Source organism: Scyliorhinus torazame, chromosome 13 (genome assembly GCF_047496885.1).
Source record: "Scyliorhinus torazame isolate Kashiwa2021f chromosome 13, sScyTor2.1, whole genome shotgun sequence".
NCBI classification, from domain to species: domain Eukaryota; kingdom Metazoa; phylum Chordata; class Chondrichthyes; order Carcharhiniformes; family Scyliorhinidae; genus Scyliorhinus; species Scyliorhinus torazame.
The window spans coordinates 53,954,030-53,975,965 of NC_092719.1; the positions used below are offsets into that span (position 1 = coordinate 53,954,030).

Below are 21,936 nucleotides of genomic sequence, written 5' to 3' on the forward strand. Positions count from 1 at the left end.
GCGTTTTCACGGAGCACTCCGTGCGGCTAGGGGCCCATTGCCAGAAGCCCGCCCAGCGATCCTCCGCTCCCAACTGGCCCAGTTCCCGACGGCGTGGTTCTAACCACCTATTGCCATTCGGGAACCTGGTGGGGAGCGGGGGGATCGGACCCATTGGGGGGAGGGGGCCTTATGGGTGGCCGTGGCACAGATCGGGCCAGTCGGATCTTCGGGCGCGCGGTCGATTGGGAGGCGGCCTACATCTTGCTGTTGCCTCCGCGGTCCGAGTCCGCCATGGCAATCGGCGTGGCTGCTGGAGGCCGCCGCCATGCGCAGACTCGATACCGGACGTACGAGAGTCGAATCCGCAGCTAAAGCTGCGCGAACTCCTCTGGGTCCCTGCTAGCCCCTGCAGGGCATTGAATCGGCTCAAATTTTCTTCAGGAATCTTCTATGCCGGCGTGGGGACATAGCCCCATTTTGGGAGAATCCAGCCCAAGATTCTGATTAGTGAAATTCATCTTACGGGATTTTTACAGCCAATTGATAGAAGAAACGTATGTCATCAGTTTGGGTTGCAACCTAGAAGCCAGAATTTAAAAATGTAGTGTCTAACTTACTAGACTAGTCAGTTCAAAAGACACTGATTTTATTTTAGGTTATTTTAGGGAAGTTGAAAAATATTAATTTCATAAAACATAATGAAGAAAGTTACCATGCAAGCTATTTAACAAAGTAATTATAAATCTGCTCAGTCTACTTCACTAAATATCAGAAGTGCTTCATCCCAAAAATAAATGTTCATACAAGTCGACTAAAATGGTGTTTGCTACATTATCCTATAAATGACAAATGGAGATATTAGGTGAAAGGTAAGCAGAGTACTGTGGATGCTGGGAAAACAAAAACTGAAATTCCCAGAAGTATTCCGTTCAGTATCTGCGGGGAGAGAAACTCTTAATGTTTCATTTTGTCAACATTTCATCAAAACTGGCAGAGGTTACAGATGTAGCATGTTTGTGAGGACGGCATGGTGGCTAGCACTGCTGGCTCACAGCGCCAGGGTTCAATTCCGGCATTGGGTCACTGACTGTCGAGTTTGCACGTTCTCCCGGTGTCTGCGTGGGTTTCCTCCGAGTGCTCATTTCCTCCCAGTCCAAAGGTGTGCAGGTTAGGTGAATTGGCCCTTAGTCCAATAAAGATGTGCTGGTTAGGTTAAAGGGTTAGTGGGCTATGGTGTGTGTGTGGGGGGGGGGGGGGGGGGGGCCTTGGGTGGAGCCCTCTTTCAGATGGTCGGTGCAGACTCGATAGGCTGAATGGCCTCCTTCTGCACTATGGGGATTCTATGAAAGGGAGAAAATAACAAAAGGGAAGGTCTGTAGTAGGGTGGAAGACATGAATGGTTAAACAACAAGTGGAATAATGAAAGGAAGTGGTAATGGGTCAAGAAGAACTGTAAATAGTAACTGCCGCCTTAAAATAATTGAAGCAGTGTTTATGATCTGAAATTGTTGAACTCAAAAGTTGAGTCTGGAATGCTGTAATATTTTCAATTTAAAGGGGAGGTGCTGTAATTCAGAAAATAGGAGGTGCACTGACTTGGGATCATTAGAACAGTGAAGGATGCCAAGAACATTGAGCTCAGTAAAGGAAAGAAAACTAAAATGGCGATACTGGGCATTTATGTTATCTCCAATTCAACTCACAAGATATGATATTTCTCTATAATGTTTTGTGAAATAATGCCTGAAATTACTTAAAGTTATGCAATTTGTTTGCAAGAGCCTATCTTATATTGTTCATTCCAACACAAGAAAAAACTTGGCTGAAAGGCGAGTAAAATTGTCTTCAGAATTTTCATCTGTACATTATTGGAATTTAGTTTCAATAGCTAACAGATCTTCGGGATCAACTACTGATAAATTGAGACTGAAACTCAAATATATTACATACTTTATTATGAATTGTTCACAAACATTTCAAGCCTTTATCCATATTTCCCATCACATACACATTTTTGTGTGTGTGTAGAGAAATAATCAACAAAAATACTGAACCATTTTGAAAAGAGAAAAGAAAACGTGTTAAGGGATAGGAAATACTAGCTGTACACGATTTTATTAAAAAGGCTGGCACAAGTACGAACAGGAAATCTCATCTTGTAATCTATCTGCCTTTTTCACTGGAATTATCAAAAGGAAGAATTTCATGCCAAAAACCATCAAGGGATGAGGATCAGCGATCCAAAGGTACAATATTAGAACATTCATCCAAAATAAATAGGATCTGCAATCATTTCAACAAAATGTTATTGCATTACAAATTAATTAAACTGTTTATACATCTTAATCATAAATTCAATCACCAACTGCCAGCATTATACAGAAACACTTCAAAACCTCCACAGCCAACACTGAATGTCCAAAGTGCATGTGACTGTAGCGATAGTGATGAAGCACATCAAAGTAATGTAGGTCTGTTAATTTCTTTCTTTTGCAAAGTTTATCCTATGTTAAAGCATCGAGATAGAATGATTTTTCACTTTCTGAGCTCAAAAATAAAATTACACATCTGAACAAAATACCATGTGGTTTACAACGTGAAACTCTACTGGAGTATTCGGACCCTTTTAGCCACTGCAACTAATGTGTTATATCATTGCTGTGAAACAGCTTGAAGTAGTCTGGGAAATAGTTGTGTTTACAGATTTCAGTTTACAAATTAAACGTCATGAATTTTTATTTCATGGATCTCAGCTCTCAGAATGGAAATAGTGTTTTAGGCATTTGGGTCCTCACTGAAGGAGATGTTTGTACTAATCAGGAGAAATACTGTGTCAATGGCGTACTTTAGCAACTCTTAGATAAACAAATGAAAGGGTACCACCCTCTTGGCTGTAAAAACAATATATCTTTATGTTAAAATATCTGAACATTTAGGAAATATTTACTTTTTATGATCAACTTTCCATATCTTGTTAAAATATTATGACTATATCAAAGTTGCATGAAAGAATACTCAGCACTTCCCACAAAATGGAACTTAAAGCACAATTGTTAATTTTGGTGATGAAAGCAATTTACTTTAACATTTTTAAAACTAACAAATACAATTTTTTAAACTTAAATTTGTCAATAAAATGGCTGGAAAGGCTGAAGTTCTCAACTCTACTTAAAAGATATTAGATAGAAAAGTATTAAGAAAGAAAACCCGCTATAAATCAACCTGAATTAAAAAGCACTGTGCTTCGAGTATAACATTTGGGGGGGGGGGGGGCGGCGATAGTGACTTCTCTTTTATACTTTGCATTCTGGGTGCTACCTCAATTCATCATAACTTTTGTTGTCTGCAGTAAGTCTGCTTTACCAAATGTCACAAGGCTAAAGGCTGAATTTGGATTTCCTTTGTTAAAATATGCTTTTATCAGACTGATTAAAAAAAAGTAATTTACATGGTCTCATAAGCCATAATTGTCACGGAGGTAATCTATAACAGCAGACATACTTGATAGCACATTAAATATTTTCTTCTCTTGCTTTGACGTTATTCTTTCCAACATGTACATCAAGTGATGATGAAAACAAGTGTATGGTGTTCCATGTTCCAAAGCAGTGTCAACCCAGTCCCGAACACATTGCAAAGGAGTTTCTTCATATCCTGCAAACATAGCAGGATTTGCTAAAAGGCCTCGCGCAGCCATTACACCTGTATAGAGGAAACAAAGGGGAATCATTTATAATCTTTACTATTGTCACAAGTAGGCTTACATTAACACTGCAATGAAGTTACTGTGATAATCCCCTAGTCGCCATACTCCAGCGCCTGTTCGGGCACACAGAGGGAGAATTCAGAATGTCCAATTCACCTAACAAGCACATCTTTCGGGACTTGTGGGAGGAAACCCACGCAGTCACAAGGAGAATGTGCAGACTCCGCACAGACCGTGACCCAAGTGGGAATCAAACCTAGGACCCTGTGAAGCAACTGTGCTAACCACTGTGCTGCCATGCCACCCATAAAAATGGAAACAGATTAAAGGCATGTTTGTACATTTTTGAAAAAGGTAAGTTGACAAACTAACAGTAGATTTGAGCAAAAGGGTAAGATAGTATGACCCATGATCATTAAAAACATGCTGAATAATATGGAAAGCGAATCCTCTAGGTCAATTTTCACTCTTCCCAAACAAGCTTTATATGCAAGTAAACACAAGACTCCCACAATGATATTATGCTGTACAATTACAGCCATCCAAGTTGTTAGAAATATAGTCTTCTATAAACCTATTTAAATCAAAACACATTCAAGTGCATGATTTTCTTGGTCTTGTATCTGTTTTTAGTTAATGTATTTGTCGGTGGGGATTGTGGGGGGGGGGGGGGGGGGGGGGGCCATGGAAACACAGTGGTGATGAATGTGGAGAAGCTATAGATTAGGTGTTCATATTCAAATCTAGAGTAACAAATTATCAATTTAAACCAACCCTTGGACATGCTATATTGGGCATTTATTATCGGGTCTTGTAGCTGAGCACAATACTGTGCTGATCCAACATTCAAACAAGCACATCTTTGCAAGTCAGTGGTTCAAGGTCAAGAATGAAGACTTGTGCTGCTTTCCTCACATCTTATGCAGAGGCCAGATGTACCACCCCTACTGTGATTCAATAAATCATCACAGTCCAGGAATTGACAATGGGACACTACCTCTTTGTATGTTTTAGTGCCACAATATTCATCATACGACAGCACCTTCCATTACCACTACCAGCTAGAAGATAAGGATTTTTATTATTTAAATTTTTTTTTTTTTACACAAGGGACAATTTAGCGTGACCAGTCCATCTATCCTGTACATCTTTGGGTTGTTGGAGTGAGACCCACGCAGACACGGGGGGGAATGTGTAAATTCCACACGGACAGTGACCCTGGTCTTCAGTGTCGCGAGGCAGCAGTGGTAACCACTGTGTCACCATGGTGCCCCCAGGAAGACAAGGATGGCAGAAACCACCACCTGGAAGTTTCCCTCCAAGTCACTCATCATGCCGACGTGGGAATTTTTCACCATTCTATCACTGGATCAAAATCCTGGAACTCCCTCCGTAACAACATTGTGGGTGTACATACACCAGGTGGACTGCAGCAGTTCAATAAGGCAGCTCACCACCACCATCTCAAAGGCAATAAATGCTGGCCTAGCCAATCGTGCCCACATCCCATGAAGGCATTCGGTTAATTCGGTTATAATTAAAATTTGTATCCTTTAACGAACTTGGGGAATGTATTTGTAATACGCCTTTGTCAAAGAACCGCTGTTCTTAATTTTTTATTTGTTCTTGGGATATGAGCATTGTTAGAGGTTGTTCTCAGAGCAGAGAAGGTTAAAAGGAGGCTTGACAAAGGCATTTCAAACCATGAATGTTTTTGATGGTTCTAGAGGCAAAAGTGGAAAAGGATTTGTATTGATTGGCAAAATAACTAGAGGCAAAACGAGGATTGTTTTTTTTAAACACTGCAAGTTGTTGCGATCTGGAAAGTACCAGGGGTGGTGGAAGTCAATTCAATAATACAATGAGTAAAGATTCAAGCACAAGACCATCAGGATAAAGCAGTGAAGTGGAACTGTTTGGATCGGACTATCAAAAAAACCTGCACATGCAAGATGGGCTGAATGGCCTCCTTCAATGCTACCTGATTCTATGACCTGAGGCCGTACTTACTGCCAGTCCTTTTGTTGTCCAAAGGAGATTCTGAGCCCTCTCTTTGAACCACTGCAGTCCTTATGATGAGGATGATCTCAATTTTGGTAGAGAATTTCAATAGAGTAACACAGGGATGATGATGGAATAATTACATAACTTGTACATCCTGATGGACACAAGATAACTGCACATAGATTCCAAATAGAAAAATATTTTGCCATTGTTAGATTTCTTCCTTGCCCAAAATAGTACCTGTATGCTAAGAAAAGAACAGCAGTGTTTTTACTCATCACTAATTTGCAACTTGTGAAAACTATTTTAAAGATATGTACAGAGAAAGATCACCCCTCTATACAAAACCTCCAAAAATCAAGCTTTAATTGATACAACCTTTGATTTTCAAATATATTAAAACATGTTGTAACAAAATACTCCTTTCATTTTCCATTGTTAGATTGGAAAAATAAGACATTTAGGCCAAAAATACATTTTGAAATAGATATGATGCTCATAACAGATCCTACACAAAAAGGTGAAAACAATAAAACTAGCGTAAAACCTAAAGTTGCATGAAGGAACTAGTTGGTAAAATAAACCATTTTAAGTACCCTATGTTTATAACATCTTACACAAATAGTTTTGCACTTTTTCTAATTGTGAATCTTTATTTAAAGAAAACATTTTTGAATGGAAATGTTGAAGTGAAAAATCAACCAACTTTCAAACATAACTCAAGCATTTGATTAGGTGGATATATTGATAAATTGTCAAAAACATGCCAAAGGATTTTTCAATGGCTCAGTGGGTTCAGATGCAAATAGTAATCATACTTGTGCAGGAAGGTTTAGGTCCAATTCTCGTCTGTGGGGAGTTAGTTAACTCAGTTGGGTAGTATTAGGGACACCACAGTTGGCCTCAATGTCACTGATTTAGCAAGAAGGAAAATAGAAACAAGATTCCCATTCCTAATTGCTATTCAATGATACTCTGTGGATGGAAGTGCACATGAGTGTTAGTGGAAAACAGGATCTCAGTTGCGATACTCCTGAAACTGACCCTGCTTGCTGATACACCGTATTAAGGTTCACACACGAATAATTGCTTAGGTGAGGTACCTGAGCAGATGTAGTGCCTGAGGTAATTTGCAGCAAGGAACTTACAATCTTCATGAAAGAAAACGGAGAGAAATAAATTGACAGAACTTAATTGTTTTGTGGTATATATTAATTTTTACTGCAAGAGAGGGCAGCACGGTGGCGCAGTGGGTTAGCACTGTGGCCTCACGGCGCCGAGGTCCCAGGTTCGATCCCGGCTCTGGGTCACTGTCCTTGTGGAGTTTCCACATTCTCCCAGTGTTTGTGTGGGTTTCACCCCACAACCCAAAAATGTGCAAGCTAGGTGGATTGGCCACGCTAAATTGCCCCTTAATTGGAAAAAATGAATTAGGTACTCTAAATTTAAAAAAGAAAAATTAACATTGACTGCAAGAGGAGTAAAGAACATCAAAATCCAACCCCAAGATACTGCTTCCACTGGAGTAAATTACATTTTTAAGAGGAGGCACCAATTCAACTGACAATTATTTAAGGAAGTGAGTTTGGCAATTAAACCTTTTTTCTGCTGCTGTAATCTTTCCGATAGCTTTTTGAAAGGGATGATAAATAGCCCATCAATAGAGATTGATCTATTCAAGCTTATGATATCATTAACAAATCTATTAGAACATTACAATGTTTTCTTCACCAGGATCCCTTACCATCAATTCCTGTCAACTGATGCACAAAATCAATATCTTTATTGCTCCTTACATCTCCATTTGCTACTACTGGTATATTTAAGTTTTCTTTAATAATCTTGATTGTGTCATAGTGCACTGGTTGATGCCGTTCCTCTGTTGCTCTGCCATGAACAGTAATCCAAGAGATTCCAGCTGCCTCAACCTTCCGACAAAGATCTACAGTTCTTGCCAAGTCTTTGTGTATTCTACAATAAAAACAAATCATGGAATAAGACAGGTGAATTTAAACCTAGAATGAAACATAATATATTATGTTAGATTAAAGTAATATCAGAACAATTACTATTTAAATGGTAGTAGTAAAATGTAATGCAGATTAGTGATCCTGCTGGACAAATCATCAACTTATTCAGTCAGTGATGAACATCCATCTAGCACCAAGACATCACAAGACCCAACAGTCCAAGAGGAAGAACATCAATATCTTCGCCTTATGACAGTCCAGTCAAAGAGGAATTCCAAATGCAGCTCAAAATTAAACTGGAAAATCTGCACACATTGCTTAATTACAGAATGAGGGCTGAAATAAAGTAATAGGCTCCTGTGCCCAGACTATTGGGCTCAAGCATTGTGTCACCTGAACTTGTTCAATGAAAACGATGTTGAAATTTGTGGACACCGTAGAACAAAAATGAGCAGCCTGGCAGTAGAATCCAAGGTCATAAGTCAAGAAGGCAGCATCCCAACAGCTCAAGGCTGATGCTCAAAGAAAAATCCTGAAGATAAAAAGGACATGCGGAGAGAAGTGAAAGCCCACAAGGTGTAATAATATGTGGACCATCATGACATCGAAGCTCTGGTGTCTTCAAAAAAGGCTATTTACAGACCACGTCAAGTGGGCAAAACCCCTTCAAGATGATGTTTCTCTTCATAAAGATGACAATGCTATCCGTCAACGTTCGAAAAAACATTTTCAACAACTCAATGTGAAAGTAACAGCTGATACTCTCCAGGCTATTCCCCAGTACCCTGCGGTAGAATCCGAGTGAACCACATCTATAGAGGAGTTGAAACAAGGAATTAAAGTAACAAAGCCAGCAGTTTCATGATATTCCAGTGGAAGTCTTCGAAGCTGGTGGGGTTTTACTCACTCTCAAGTACTCATCCTAAGGAATCGGGAGGAAAATAAATGCCACCCTTTCCCCAACTTCAGGAATCCAACAATTTTAATGATCTTCATGAAGGGAGGTAAATCATGCTGTGGGAACTTCCTGTGGCTGAGGAAATCCTCCTAGAGGCAGTGTGGCTTTAAATCTCCCAGAGCAACCTCTTTGATATCAGACAAATCAAAGAAAAGTGTTGAGCACAACACGAGGACCTCTTCAATGTATTTATCAACCTGACCAAAGCATTTGACTCAGTAAATCACAAGATACTGTGGATTGGGCTCCAAAGATTTTGATGTCCAAGAAACTTCCCATACCATGGCAGCAATCTCTCTCAAAAGGCCATCATTGACGAGGAGATCCAAGACCTGATCAGTTGTGCCAGCTTAGCCTTCTACAAACTATGGCACCAAGAGTTTGACAACAAAGACCTTCTCAAGTCAAAAAAGTGCATACCGCAGTTGTCATTGCCACAGTTGTGTACTTCATTAAGAGCTGGACCGTGTATGTGAGACATAATGGTGCTAGAAAAATTCCAAGTTTGCCTGAGGAATTCCATGAGCAATGCTTCCGCACATCTTCTGGATTTAATGGATGGGCCAAACAAACACTAGTGTCCTTCTTTAAGCTAGCTCCAGAAGCATTCAAGCAAAACTATTGGAAAATCAACTTTGATGGATTGGACACTTTGTCTGGATGGCCGAAAACTGTCTCCCCTGCCAGGTCCTGTTTTCTCAACTGTCAAATGATCAACATTCCAGGACAAAGAAAATATTTTGAAGTTACTCAGCAGCATGGTAGGATTAACATTAATGACTTGGAGCAGTTTGTTACCTATAGTTTAGAATTGGGACAATTTGTCCATCATGCCACATCACGTTTTGAGTCACAGTATCTTAATAATGAGGTACAGCTGCAACAGACAATCAAAGAAAATAAATTCTGCACTCTGGTTCCCACTACAGCAGGGGACGTCCTGCCCCACATGTGCTCCAAGATCTGTGGGTTGAGAAGTGACCTGTTCGGTGACATGAGGACATATGGCAGAAACTTGTGATGATGAGTAGACGTCATCCTCAAATCGAGGGACAACCAATGGTAATGAGCAAAATGTAATTGTATACACAATGAAGTGGCTGAAAAACACACATTTAATTAGCTTTTCAGAAATGGAGGAAAATCTTTTGGCAGCACAGCTTATTTAGAAGCAGTGAGTTCTGGTATTATTCTCATTTATGCAGTAACATCATATTAAGTCAAACAATGGATAAGAAACCAACTTGTAGAGGGGAACTAAAGTGCTTGGATTAATATAAGGCTCTCAACTCTGTTTAAATTCACCAGAAGTTAAGAACAATACGAATGAGTTAAATTGAGAAGGACTATTATGTTTAAAAAGTGTTAACGATATTACATCACCCTCATTTCACAGCACTCTAGATAACCATCATGGTATAATTTGATTGAATTTACAGTGCAGACTTCAAACTAAAAAAGTTCTAAATTTTAACAAAGAACATCTTAGTGATGAGTGTGTAAAAGCAAAGGACCAATGTTCTGTGGTGTTTATAAGAAAATTAATCTACTTTCTGGCAAGTTCACAAATTTCTGTTTCTTATTATGTGAAGAAGACATTGTTACAACTGTATTAGAGTAATTCTGTTCCTTGTTATGTGCAGTGAATTAAGACTGTTAATTGGAGGTCACATTGTAAAAGATTTTACCTAATTTGCTATATTTATCCGAGCTGTACAAGACCTGTTGTGGGCTGGTTTTGCTCACTTGGATAGGCAGCTGGTTTGTGATGTGAGTGAGGGCAGCAGTGTGGGTTCAATTCCCTATACCGGCCGAGGTTATTCATGAAGATCCTGCCTTCACAATCTTGCCCCTCACCGGAGGTGTGCTGATCTTCCAGTCAGCTCACGCCCTCAAAAGGAGAAAGCAGCCTAAAGTCATCTAGGACTATGGCAACTTTACTTTTACTAATAAGAGCTGTCCCAAGGGCAGCACGGTGGTGCAGTAGTTAGTGCTGCTGTCTCACGGCGCCGAGGTCCCAGGTTTGATCCTGGCTCTGGGTCACTGTCCGTGTGGAGTTTGCACCTTCTGCCCGTGTTTGGTGGGTTTCGCCTCCACAACCTAAAGATGTGCAGGGTAGGTGGATTGGCCACGTTAAATTGCCCCTTAATTGGAAAAAATGAATTGGGTACTCTAAATTTAAAAAAAATTAAGAGCTGTCCCAGTTCAACATCATCCAAGTATATTTTTATAAAATAATCATGTAATTTGAAACCTGATTTTATTGCATTTCCTGGACTATAATAATTACCGTATCTTAATGGAGACTGAAAAGTTGGGACGTTCCACTTGGTTCTTGACCTGACGCACCATGTCCTGAACAAGTTCTGGTTTATTTATTAGACAAGCACCATATCCTTCTGCCATTGCCCACCTGCAAGAAAATTTAAATATATGTTAGTCATACTGCAATATTAATGGTTTGCAAAATAACTGTTACTAGGTGCAGCTCACAAATTGTGTTTTTAAAAAAATGAAACTATTGTACATAGACAAATATTAAAGAAAAGCAGTAGATTTAAACATTTGTTTCATATAGAACTAAGATTACATTTAAAACACGATAGGAAGCAAGAACGTAATTGTAACGTGGTAAAAGACAAAAAAAAACAGTATACAAAGTTGCAAAACAAAGGCACAGATCCGATGAGCAGATGAGGTACAAAAACAGCAACGTGTGATAAAACAAGTCTATGAGAAGACATTTATCAAGTTTAAAAATCAACAGAAACATCTTTAATAATAATCAATAATCTTTATTAGTGCCACAAATAAGCTTATATTAACACTGCAATGACAGCACAGTGGTAGCCTACTGCCTCACAGTGCCGAGGACCCAGGTTCGATCCCGGCTCTGGCTCACTGTCCATGTGGAGTTTGCACATTCTCCCCGTGTTTGCATGGGTTTCGCCCCCACAACCCAAAGATGTGCGGGGTAGGTGGATTGGCCACGCTAAATTGTCCCTCATTTGGAAAAATGAATTGGGTACTCTTAAATTTATAAACAACACTGCAATGACGTCACTGTGAAAATCCCCTTGTCGCCACACTACGGCGCCTGTTCGGGTACACAGAGGGAGAATTCAGAATGTCCAATTCACCCAATAAGCACGTTTTTCGGGACTTGGAGCACCCCAGAGGAAACCCACGGAGACACGGGGAGAACATGCCGACTCCGCACAGACAGTGACCCAAGCAGGGAATCGAACCCAAGTCCCTGGTGCTGTGAAGCAACAGTGCTAACCACTGTGCTACCATGCTGCCCCAATCCTATTTTACAATCCTATTGGGGGAAATAAAAGGTGACAACCAGCAATCTGGGCCTCTTGAACACTGAATGGTGAAAGTGTCAATGAAAATTAGGAAACGGAGGACATGCTGAATAATTACTTTTGAGTCTCAACTGTTCACTGCATTTATTAACAACTTTGATATGTGGCTTTCTATCCCATCATCTAATTTTGCCTATGACACAAAGAGAAGTGGTATTGCAAGAAATGTTGATGGAAGCGCAATATTACAAAAATGGGCAAAACAGATAAATTGTACTTCGATGTAGGCATATCTGAGATTATCTACTTTGGATCTAAAACTGTGATTTTCAAAGTGGGGGTCGCGACCCACGGATGGTGTGGAATGGTTCGCCAAAATGTCACCAAAAATGACCCACAAAGATAGCCTGACCGTTGTTTCCGTTTTCTCTCTGGGTGAATTCTCACTGCAGTAGTGTATGACCACATGAGGCTGATGTAGAAGCCAGTGCCGTCGGTTTCCTTGCCTCTCTGGGCCACAGTGTAGTTGGGCAGTTTGCAGTCAGAGACATGTAAAATTCTCCTTAGGTGGCATTTCAGGATCTGTATTATTTCATGAGTTCAGACACCGCGCACTTTTTATCATTCTGTTAACCCGGACATACAACCTCCTCCTCCCTCATAAGCACTTATGTCCACTCCATCTACTTCCGAATTGTCTCTTCACACCGGGGCTTTTGTCCTTCAAGGACACTTCTTTTGTTCATCACCTGCCCCGCCGCACTCCACCCCATCTTCGCTGGTATGCATCTCCAAGCATCCGTCTCTGCCCTCTGGCTACATGGACTCCATCAGTTGAATTGGTTCCTGTACCGCAAGGATTTTTTGCATCTACCTTTACCGGGACTTTGATTGTTCGCCAAGAATAGCATTAGCTGCTAACTAAACTACACTCTTGTATATAGGAGCCGGTGAAATGTTGTAGGTGTATGAAATTGGTTACTACATTTCCTACATTACAACAGTGACTACACTTCAAAAGTACTTCATTGGTTGTAAAGTGCTTTGAAATGTCTGGTGGTCCTGAAAAGTGCTGTATAAATCCAAGTTTGTTTTTGTAAATTAGGCCAGAGTGGTTAAATGGTGTATTTCTGATCCTTTCTTCTTATAAATAATGTAACTTCCAACATTTATGGAAGCAGGGTAATTATTCTTACCTTTGTGGACAACCACAGTTCAAGTCAACACCATCTGCAAATGGAGAAACTATACAAGCAGCATCAGCTAGATCCTGTGCATGACTAGCAGCAAACTGTACAACCAGTGGACGATCAACTGTCAAAATAAAATCCACGATATGTCACTGTAGAGTTTTCCTTTAAACAATTTCTGTTTACAGTTTCCAGCTCCTTTGATTTGACACCAAACACCTAGCAACCTTCTGTAACAAGAATATTGTTAAAGTTGTGCCCCAACTTGAAAAACATTGAGTACTCTTTGTCTGGTCATTATTTGGAGATAGAATATAATTGCATCTGTTGCACATGCATCAACACATTCTACAGGAACTCATTCTGTACTCTATGGCACGAATGGAGTGAATCCCTACGTTAGAAGGCTTTGGGTTTGAATCACTCTAGATAGCGCAGTGGAGCAGAGATGGACGTCTCTGAATATGGGGTTGACATCTAGCAGGGTGCGTTCATCCAATAGAAGTGGAGTGGTAAAGCCTTATACCTAATCCTTTCTCTTGGGAGGAGATTTGAATTGGGCTAATAACCTGTCAACAAAAAAAGGTACTTTGTTGCAGAAAAAGCATAAGAGCAGGATCTGCTGGATGTAAAGCAGTGGAAGAAATGGGTTGCCTAATATGGCACAGAATGGATGAAGAACTCTTGTAATGTACTTTCATATTTAAGTTCTTACTCTGTGAGCTGCACTCCCAAGTTTAAATGGGCTCAGCTGCAGTGAACCACTGGCATAGTAAACCTATTCAAGTTTAAATCTATAAACCCTTTGGATGAAGCAGCTCTTAGCATGCGGGTGCAACCACGCCAGCAGATTCCAGCCGGCCTATGCAAAAAAAAAAATGCTTTTATTTCACTCCTTTCAGATCGTCATAACATTTCAGAGTGCATTACAATCAATGGAATATTTTCAAAAGTAGTCACTTGTAACAGAATATAATCCCTACCATGCAAAAGGAGGCTGTTCGGCCCATCAAGTCTGCACCGGCCCTTGGAAAGAGAACCCTACTTAAATCCACGCCTCCACCCTATCCCTGTAACCCCACCTAATGGAGACAAATACGGCACCCAATTACTACAAGACTGAACAAACAACAAATGAGATGAATGACCAGCAAATCTGATTTATTGGTGTTGGTTGAGGGATAGATGCGGCCAAAATATCAGAACTCCCGTACACTTCTGCAAATAGATTCATAGAGATGTTACAGTGCAGGAGGAGGCCATTCATCCAATCTTGTCCATGCCAACCCGAGGACACCCAGGTGTACTTTCTATCCCACTTTCCTGCACCCGGTCCATAGCCTTGTAGCTTAGAGCACTTAAGGTGCAGATCCAGGCCCCCCAACTCAGGCAGCAAATTCCAGACTCCCACGACCCTCTGCATAAAAAAATTCCTCATAAATAGTGGCACAAGACAGGGTCTCAGCTTAACTTTCTCACAGTGTCTGCATGGGTCTCACCTCCATAACCCAAAGATGTGTAGGGTAGATGGATTGGCCATTCTAAATTGCCCCTCAATTGGAAAAATTAAAAATGTTCTCACCCAAAAGATGGGAGCTTTCAATTTGAAGCTATCCTAATGAATCTAGATTATATGCAAAAACATGCAAGTAGGGGTTGTATTTGTCTTTATATATATGCTGTTAAAATGAAATAACAGTTGGAGAAGAAAGAACTTGACCACAAAACAAATTTTTAAAAATGGAGCATGGGTAAGCCTGTAGTTCAAATCCTAATCTCACTCACAATATACAAACAAAATTAGTGTGTAATGTGTGGGGGACATATTTACAGGGTTTAAAAGCCATAGCTGTTTTCCTGTTTAAAACAGCTATGGCTTTTAAACCCTATAAATATGTCCCCCACACCTTTAAAAAGTTTTAAATTTTAAGATTACTATATTTATTGCATTCAACACTGAAACTCAAACCACCAGTTCTTTTGACAGAGGAAAGCTCAGCATTGATCACACGTGAAATAAGTGCGATTCAAAAATATACGTTACCATAATTTGTGGTGAATTCATTGTCTCTGGCCTTGCCCGATCTCAGGAAGGCAGAGGCAATGATCATTGGGGTAAAACACAGTTCACAATCGTACTTTCTGACCAGCGATCGAAATGCCAACCTGAAGAAGAATGTCACAAATGTTCTTGAGTACTTTAAAAAACACACAAATAGATAATTGAGAGAAAAAAAAACCCCGCGCAACAGCGGTGATGAGGCACAGCTGCCATGTCATGGTTACTGGGGCAGCAGCCGCTCACTTTGAATATCGCACCATGGGAGCGCAAATCTTGACAACGTGGCCCGGCTGAAACAGATCCACGAGGCATCTTTGTTGCCAGGGTCCAGCCGGCGGGTAGTCACAGTTCATGGAAATTCCTCGCTCCGTACAGCACACGATCACCGACTGGGTAGAACGACTCGGGGTGGCGGATGGAAATAAAAATCATCTGCCGTTGACTTATAACCCTCTTCTGGAGATAGTTCTTCCCAAGGCGGCCCGGCCTGGCCAACCCACCAACTGGGCTCTCACCTGCGACCCCCCCACCGACCGGTCAGGGCAGGCCTCACTCCAAGTCAGGCGCCCAGTCGCCAGTGATTGGCCGTCGGCGCCGCGCGAGCCCCGGCTACGTCCCCAGTGACTGGCTGGCTGCGCCGCGAGCCCTCGTTAAGTCCCCAGCGATTGGTTGACGGTGCCCTCCCCGCCGCCCCAGTGCTTGGTTGACGGTGCCCTCCCCCCCCCCGTGTCCCAGTGATTGGCTGACGGTACCACGAGCTCTATTGCTTCCCCCCCCCCCCCCCCCCCCCCCAGTGATTGGCTGTCGGCGCCATGAGCTCTATTGTTTCCCTCCCTCCTCCCCGCGCTCCCAACGGTTAACCCTCTCGTGGCGGAATGCCGCTCAGTTCCATCCTCGCGCGCGTGCGTCAAACAGACCAGCAGACCGCGCGCGAGCGAAGCGTCACTGATCGCCAACATGGAAGGAAGTGGAGGTGTCGCGGTGCAAGACTCGGTGAAGGAACTGCTCCTGGATGGTAAGGGAGCGGGAGGCTCACACCGACCAAAACACGCTGCTCCAGGAGGGGAGGGGAGATAATGTATTCCAACATATGAACCTGTCAAAGAGTATGCTCCCCCCCCCCCCCCCAACTTCCCGTTACTCTATTTTCCACAAGCTCCAGTGTTTTTGATTATCTTTGTGACCATACTTTGCTGTACACGGTGAGAATTATTAAACCGGTTTTGCATTAACCGAGTGGGTTTACCGAAGTTTATTGTAAAAGACCCCCTCCCCCTTATAATGAAAAGTTTTGCAACCCAATCTTTATCCATAATGGCACCGTGGACACAAGGCCAGGCATTCATTGGTTCAAATAACCACCACTGAGTTGATCGTTCTGCTTGGCTGAATGTATCCCAGAAACCTGTTCCCAGTCACTGACTACACCGTATGGCAAAACCTCCATAGGCACTAACAAATAATAAGACCCACCAAATCGCCCTCATTAAACTGTTGAAATCTTGTCCAAACCTAGTTTCCTGTAGATGAGGTACTGATTTGGTAGTTGCTTAATGTCATCAGTGCTTTTGGTCATCATTTTAAGCTGATCAGCGTACACAGTTAAAATTATTTTTAGTTATCAGCATTTAAGGAAGTTAGATAATTCTGCCCGCTTTGTTACATTTACTTGTAGTCTTGGTCATTAATAATATAAATGCTTGCAAATGATTTTCCTTTATATAGGCCTATGTTTCTATTTGGAGGGTTTCCAAACATCGCTGATCGTCTGTGCTGGGAGAGGTGAATCATGGGAGTTGTTGCTTTACCTTGCTTCACAGTGTTGCCTGTTGAAGTTAATTCTTCCTGCCCCTCTTCAGAAATAAAAACTAAATCTGGAGGTAACAGAAACGAGGTGCCATCTTTTTGTTGAGACCATTATTCTGTCACTAATGACAATATATGGTCCTGACCTAGAAGGCCACACCACTCTTCTCCCAGTAAATGCTGAAAATAATTAAAATATCCTATTCAAGCTGCAATTCCTGAATAAATATCAGCCAGTGCTCGGGGTGATAACCCCACGACCTGTGTGTCTTCAGTGCAGCACCATTGGATTGCTTACAACAGAATGAGAGGGTGTTCTTGATTCAGATTCCAATATCATCAGTATTTTGCTTATTTTAAGGTTTCTTTGTAAGGGTTTTTAAACATATGGTAGAATGACATAATAAATATTTGAGGCTTATGTCTGTACTGTCAGGAATATGTTTTACTACGTGTTGTAATATTGGCAAATTTACTATTGTTTGAAGCTGCTTCTACATTAAAAATCTGAAACCTCCCATCTGTGAGCACTGTTATAGGAGATCAACTGGTTAGCATTAAACAGTGGTGAATTTCTCTAACATACCATTCAGGAAAAAAAAAATCAAATGAGTTACATATCAGTGGATTCAACATTTAACATGTCTGGAATAACAAAAAAAAGTCATAATACCAAATTTTGGGAGTTCAAATTGAACTCTAAATCACGCAGAAGATGTTAGTTGCACTTGAGTACTGTGTTTGTGAAATGCGTGGAATGCACCAAAACACTGCGAGTAATACAGTAAAAGGATGCTGACCCTTGCTGTGAGAAGACAAATTTAGAGGAAAGTCTAACAAAATGCCTGAATCTTCAAGCTTTAAATATTCAGGACTACTGTAACGTCAGGAAGCATTTCTTCATGAAAATAGTGATTAATACTGGAAACATAATTGACAAAATGTTAATTTGTATTTTATATGCTGTGGTAATGTGTGGAAACAAATATGGTGTTTGCTGTTTGTCATTTAGACAATTGATTAATGAAGAAATCAACTTGTAATGTCTAATAATTTCAATACTAATAAATTGTATCTCTTTCGTAGATGGAGATATTTTTGGTTACTTGTATGTCAAATTTTAAAAACAGTATTTCTTACTGGCTACTAAATTAATAAATAATTCTGTATTTTGTAGTACAAGTGGAAATAATTGATAGTCTATTAAGGAAGATGCCCAGTCAAATGGGTGACATTAATGATATAAAAATATAGCTGATCAGTATTAGTTTGAGATGGTATTTGTCTTGTGTCTGTGACCTTTTAATGTTTTTTTGCACAATTTTCCTTTCTTCTTACTCTTTTTTTTATGTGATTGTATCTGTGAAGTATCAAGTTGACATAAGAGTTAGTCTAGGAAATGAACTGTACAGTGAACAATATTTATTTTTAAAAAAAATCACAACTCCATAAGTACAGGACTGTGTGCACATCATCAGATGCTCCCTTGTATTTAGGATGTCATTGATTTAATATGGATTCATAGGCGTGGTAAAGAAGAAATTTGTAGGTAAAACATTTGATTCAAATTAACACTCTTTTACTTGTTTTTCTTCAATATCACATTTTATATTTGTGATTTTAGTGAAATATTCACAGAACAGTCTTAATCTTTTTCAGAATGCTATATAGACTTCTTGAAAGAAGAATTTGATGTAAAGACCTATACTGCACAATCCATTCATCAAGCAGTAATAGTTGAACAATTGGCAAAACTTGCTCAAGGAATTAGTCAACTGGATAAAGAACTTCATATACAGGTAACAAATGGTGTTTTGCTACCATCTGGCTGCCAGATCTGAGAGTTTTATGAAGCAAGCAAGGGACTTATGAATTCTCCTAGAAATGGTTGGCTAGGCTGACATCAGGCAGAGCTAACCATGTCTCATCCATGAAATGTCAAAGCTTTACATAACATGCTCACATAGCCAAGTATTCCCAACAGAGTGGGCAAATAGTGTCAAAAAGAAAGGAGCCCCTATCACTCTGTTACTGCAGTGCTCTCAGTTTGGGGATTGTATCCATCATGTTTGCAGGAATTTATGTAATTTTATCTTGTTTGAATAAGAAGGATTGTGTTTCTGTTGTAGGAATTTATTTCTGAAATTCCGGAGGGTGATATTCTTAGCATAACAGGAAAAAAACTTTTGAAGAACGAGTATTGATATTGCTGCTCACACGTTTCCTGCCAAAGGACCTATTTTGTTAGGAAAAATGAACTGTTCTATTCCTGCTCCTTGTTCTTTTTATAGAAGGAAAGTAAATTTCAGAAGTTTGGACTGGATTCCAGGTACCAAAGAAGTAATTTAACCAAGTTGTGCACCATGCCCCCTAAGAAACATGATTTTGAATCCTTTCTTCAGGGCTGACTCTGGTTCTTGAGACGGGGCAATCTTTATTTATTCTTTTCTTCTTGCACAAGGAATTTTTAAATGGAAATTTCTAATGAAATTTATATTTAAAAATATTTTGGTGGATTTTTATCTAATCAATCTGCGTTTTAGTGTTTGAGAAAGACTACTTTTCAACTTCTGGTGCTCAGTTCCAACATGAAAGAGAAGTCTACTTAACTAGATAAACAAGGTATTACTATCCCAATGATGTGCCTTAAAACACAACCTCGTAAGAAGACTATTGCACCACTTTAGTTCTTTGTCCAGAGATGATCTTTATGAATTAGATTGTTAAATTAGATTTAGGTTTAACGTAATATAAAATGCCTATTGCATAACATATCATGTTAATAAACATATAAAACCAATATGTTTTTCAGGTTGTTGCAAGACATGAAAATCTTCTTGCTCAAGCTACTGGCATAGAGTCACTGGAAGGTAAGTGTTAAAATAAAAACAAATTTTGCAATACAGTGAAATCTGCATAACTAAATACCCTGCAAAAATTGAACACTTCAGCAATCTAATAACTGACAGAAGCTGTACGTTCAAACAATGGTCACATGCAGATTCCAAACTACAGACAGCCTTCAACATTCACTGGACACACAAAGTAGGTGCGTGGTGACAACAAGTGAAAAATTATTTTGGTGTGGTGGAGATCTTTTTACGCAGTATGTATATTGGCAATGAAACGATTCAGTTGCTGAGACCAAATGGTTGCACAGTTTTAGCACAGGGATCATAGAAGCACTACAGTCAGATTCGGCCCATCGAGCCTGCACTGACATTCTGAAAGAGCATCATCTAGACCCACTCCCCCACCCTATCCCAGTAACCCCACCTAACCCTTTGGACATTAAAGGGAAATTTAGAATGGCCAATCTACCTAACTTGCACATCTTTGGACAGTGGGAGGAAACCGGAGTTCCTGGAGGAAACCCGCGCAGAAAAGGGGAGAACGTGCAAACTCCACACAGTCACCCAAGGCCGGAATAGAACCCGGGTCCCTGACGCTGTGAGGCAGCAGTGCTAATCACTGTGCCGCCCATTAGATGGAGAAGAGAGTTTCTCTTCTATTTCTTTTCTGTCACTAACATTGACTAAAGAGAGCTCCTTTGCACAAAAACTGGAACTGCCAGTCCAGTGGAAGCTCATGGTGATGAGTTAGGTGAAGGACTCTGGAATTGGGGCCCTTGAAATCGTGTGTGCTTGGAGGTTGAGGAGAGAGGGAGACCGGGCCTGTGGTGGCTCAAGGAGTGGTGGAGGGCAAGGGAGACTGAGTAATGAGGTTTCAGGGGATGGAGAGAATGGTTTGTTAATTTCCATATCCTTCATCTTCTCTTGGTGGATTCCTGGTTCCTGAGCCGCCTTGCACAAGTGTTGGAGCAGAACCATTTAAAGATTCTCAATTGTATAGGACCCAACCATTGTAAGATAAATTCAGTAGTATTTCAGATGTCATTCGATTTGATGTCACATGGTCTAATATCATGTCATGATCATGTGATCAAATCTCCAGGTATGCCTCCAACCTGAGTTGGCAACCATATTCTACCAGCAGACCAGGTACTGATGGGCTGTTAAGCCCCCATCTGTTCACTGCACATCAAACAGCTGCAGCATATGGAAGGTGTGGGAGCCGTGGACAGGAATATGCAGGACACAAATGTGCACCGTCTTCCCTCACCGATTTGGCTGCAGTCTGCCTGGCATCCCGGCCCTACAGCATATACCCTGCCTTTAGCAGACCAAGGATCAGGATATCCCTTCCTCAATGGGAAAGAATCCTGAGATGACAATGAACTAGGAAACACAACAAACTTGAAAAGAACTGAAATCACAGTGAGCAAGACTCCAGAATTAGGCATGATCCCAGGTGAGAGTGGAAAATGGGAATGCTGCAGAAAATATAGCCAGTCCCTGAATATTTCTATCATCTGGATTGCTAGTCACAGTATGATGGTTTTGCAGATAAAGGGCACTTCTTTATTCATTTATGGGATATGGGCATTGTTGGCTGAGCCAGCATTTATTGCCCATCGCTAGTTGCCATTCAGAAGATGGTGGTGTCTGCCTTCTTGAACCGCAGCTGTCCCTGAGATGTGGTTACACCCACTATGCTTTTATTGATTGATTAATTTTATTGTCACATGTACCGAAGTACAATGAAAAGCATTTTTCTGCGGCCAAGCGAACGTACACAGTATGTACATTGTCGACAAAAAGAATAATTGACAGAATACGTTGACACTAGTACATCGACAAATAATTATTGGTTACAGTGCGGAACAAGGGGCCAAACAAAGCAAATAGATGAGCAAGAGCAGCATCGGGAGTTGTGAATAGTGTTCTTGCCAGGAACAGATAGTCGGAGGGAGAGTTGTTGAGGAGTCGACTAGCTGTGGGGAAGAAGCTGTTCCTATGTCTGGATGTGCGGGTCTTCAGACTGCTGTATCTTCTGCATGATTGAAGGGTCTGGAAGAGGGCAAAGCATGGGTGGGAGGGGTCTCTG

At 40.8% G+C, this 21,936-nt stretch overlaps 2 protein-coding genes across 4 annotated transcripts in view; one reads left to right on the plus strand and one right to left on the minus strand.

Moving 5' to 3' along the window:
* Positions 1 to 1,920: 1,920 nt before the first annotated feature.
* dus4l (dihydrouridine synthase 4-like (S. cerevisiae)) lies at positions 1,921 to 15,795 on the minus strand. Of its 3 annotated transcripts, XR_011934060.1 has the most exons (7): positions 15,427 to 15,795; positions 15,166 to 15,287; positions 13,128 to 13,245; positions 10,911 to 11,033; positions 7,437 to 7,663; positions 5,699 to 5,939; positions 3,525 to 3,684 (listed from the first exon to the last, which is right to left on the minus strand). XR_011934060.1 is itself a non-coding variant. In XM_072471520.1 (6 exons), exons 2-6 carry the CDS (start codon positions 15,230 to 15,232, stop codon positions 3,437 to 3,439), a joined length of 783 nt encoding a protein of 260 aa, XP_072327621.1. In that variant the 5' UTR covers positions 15,233 to 15,287; positions 15,441 to 15,787; the 3' UTR covers positions 1,921 to 3,436. The 3 variants fall into 3 exon arrangements, 2 of the variants coding, with proteins under 2 accessions (XP_072327621.1, XP_072327619.1); XM_072471520.1 differs by lacking the exon at positions 5,699 to 5,939 and having other exon boundaries at positions 1,921 to 3,684; positions 15,441 to 15,787; XM_072471518.1 differs by lacking the exon at positions 5,699 to 5,939 and having other exon boundaries at positions 1,921 to 3,684; positions 15,427 to 15,786.
* A 249-nt stretch (positions 15,796 to 16,044) lies between these two features.
* Positions 16,045 to 21,936, plus strand: part of cog5 (component of oligomeric golgi complex 5) — a 259,153-nt gene continuing 253,261 nt past the window's right edge. The window contains exons 1-3 of the mRNA XM_072471522.1: positions 16,045 to 16,198; positions 18,649 to 18,788; positions 19,802 to 19,859. Of these exons, the coding sequence (XP_072327623.1) occupies positions 16,141 to 16,198; positions 18,649 to 18,788; positions 19,802 to 19,859 (256 nt within the window). The 5' untranslated portion in view covers positions 16,045 to 16,140. The remainder of the gene's footprint in view (positions 16,199 to 18,648; positions 18,789 to 19,801; positions 19,860 to 21,936) is intronic.

Excerpts from the sequence above, each read along its gene's own strand:
- dus4l (XM_072471518.1), bottom strand. The coding sequence starts at position 15,536 with ATGAACTGTGACTACCCGCCGGCTGGACCCTGGCAACAAAGATGCCTC. Across the intron at positions 13,246-15,165 it reads TGAATTCACCACAAATTATG|TTGATCGTCCACTGGTTGTA; the intron begins GTAACGTATATT and ends TTATTTTGACAG. Across the intron at positions 3,685-7,436 it reads TCAGTTGACAGGAATTGATG|GTGTAATGGCTGCGCGAGGC; the intron begins GTAAGGGATCCT and ends TCCTCTATACAG.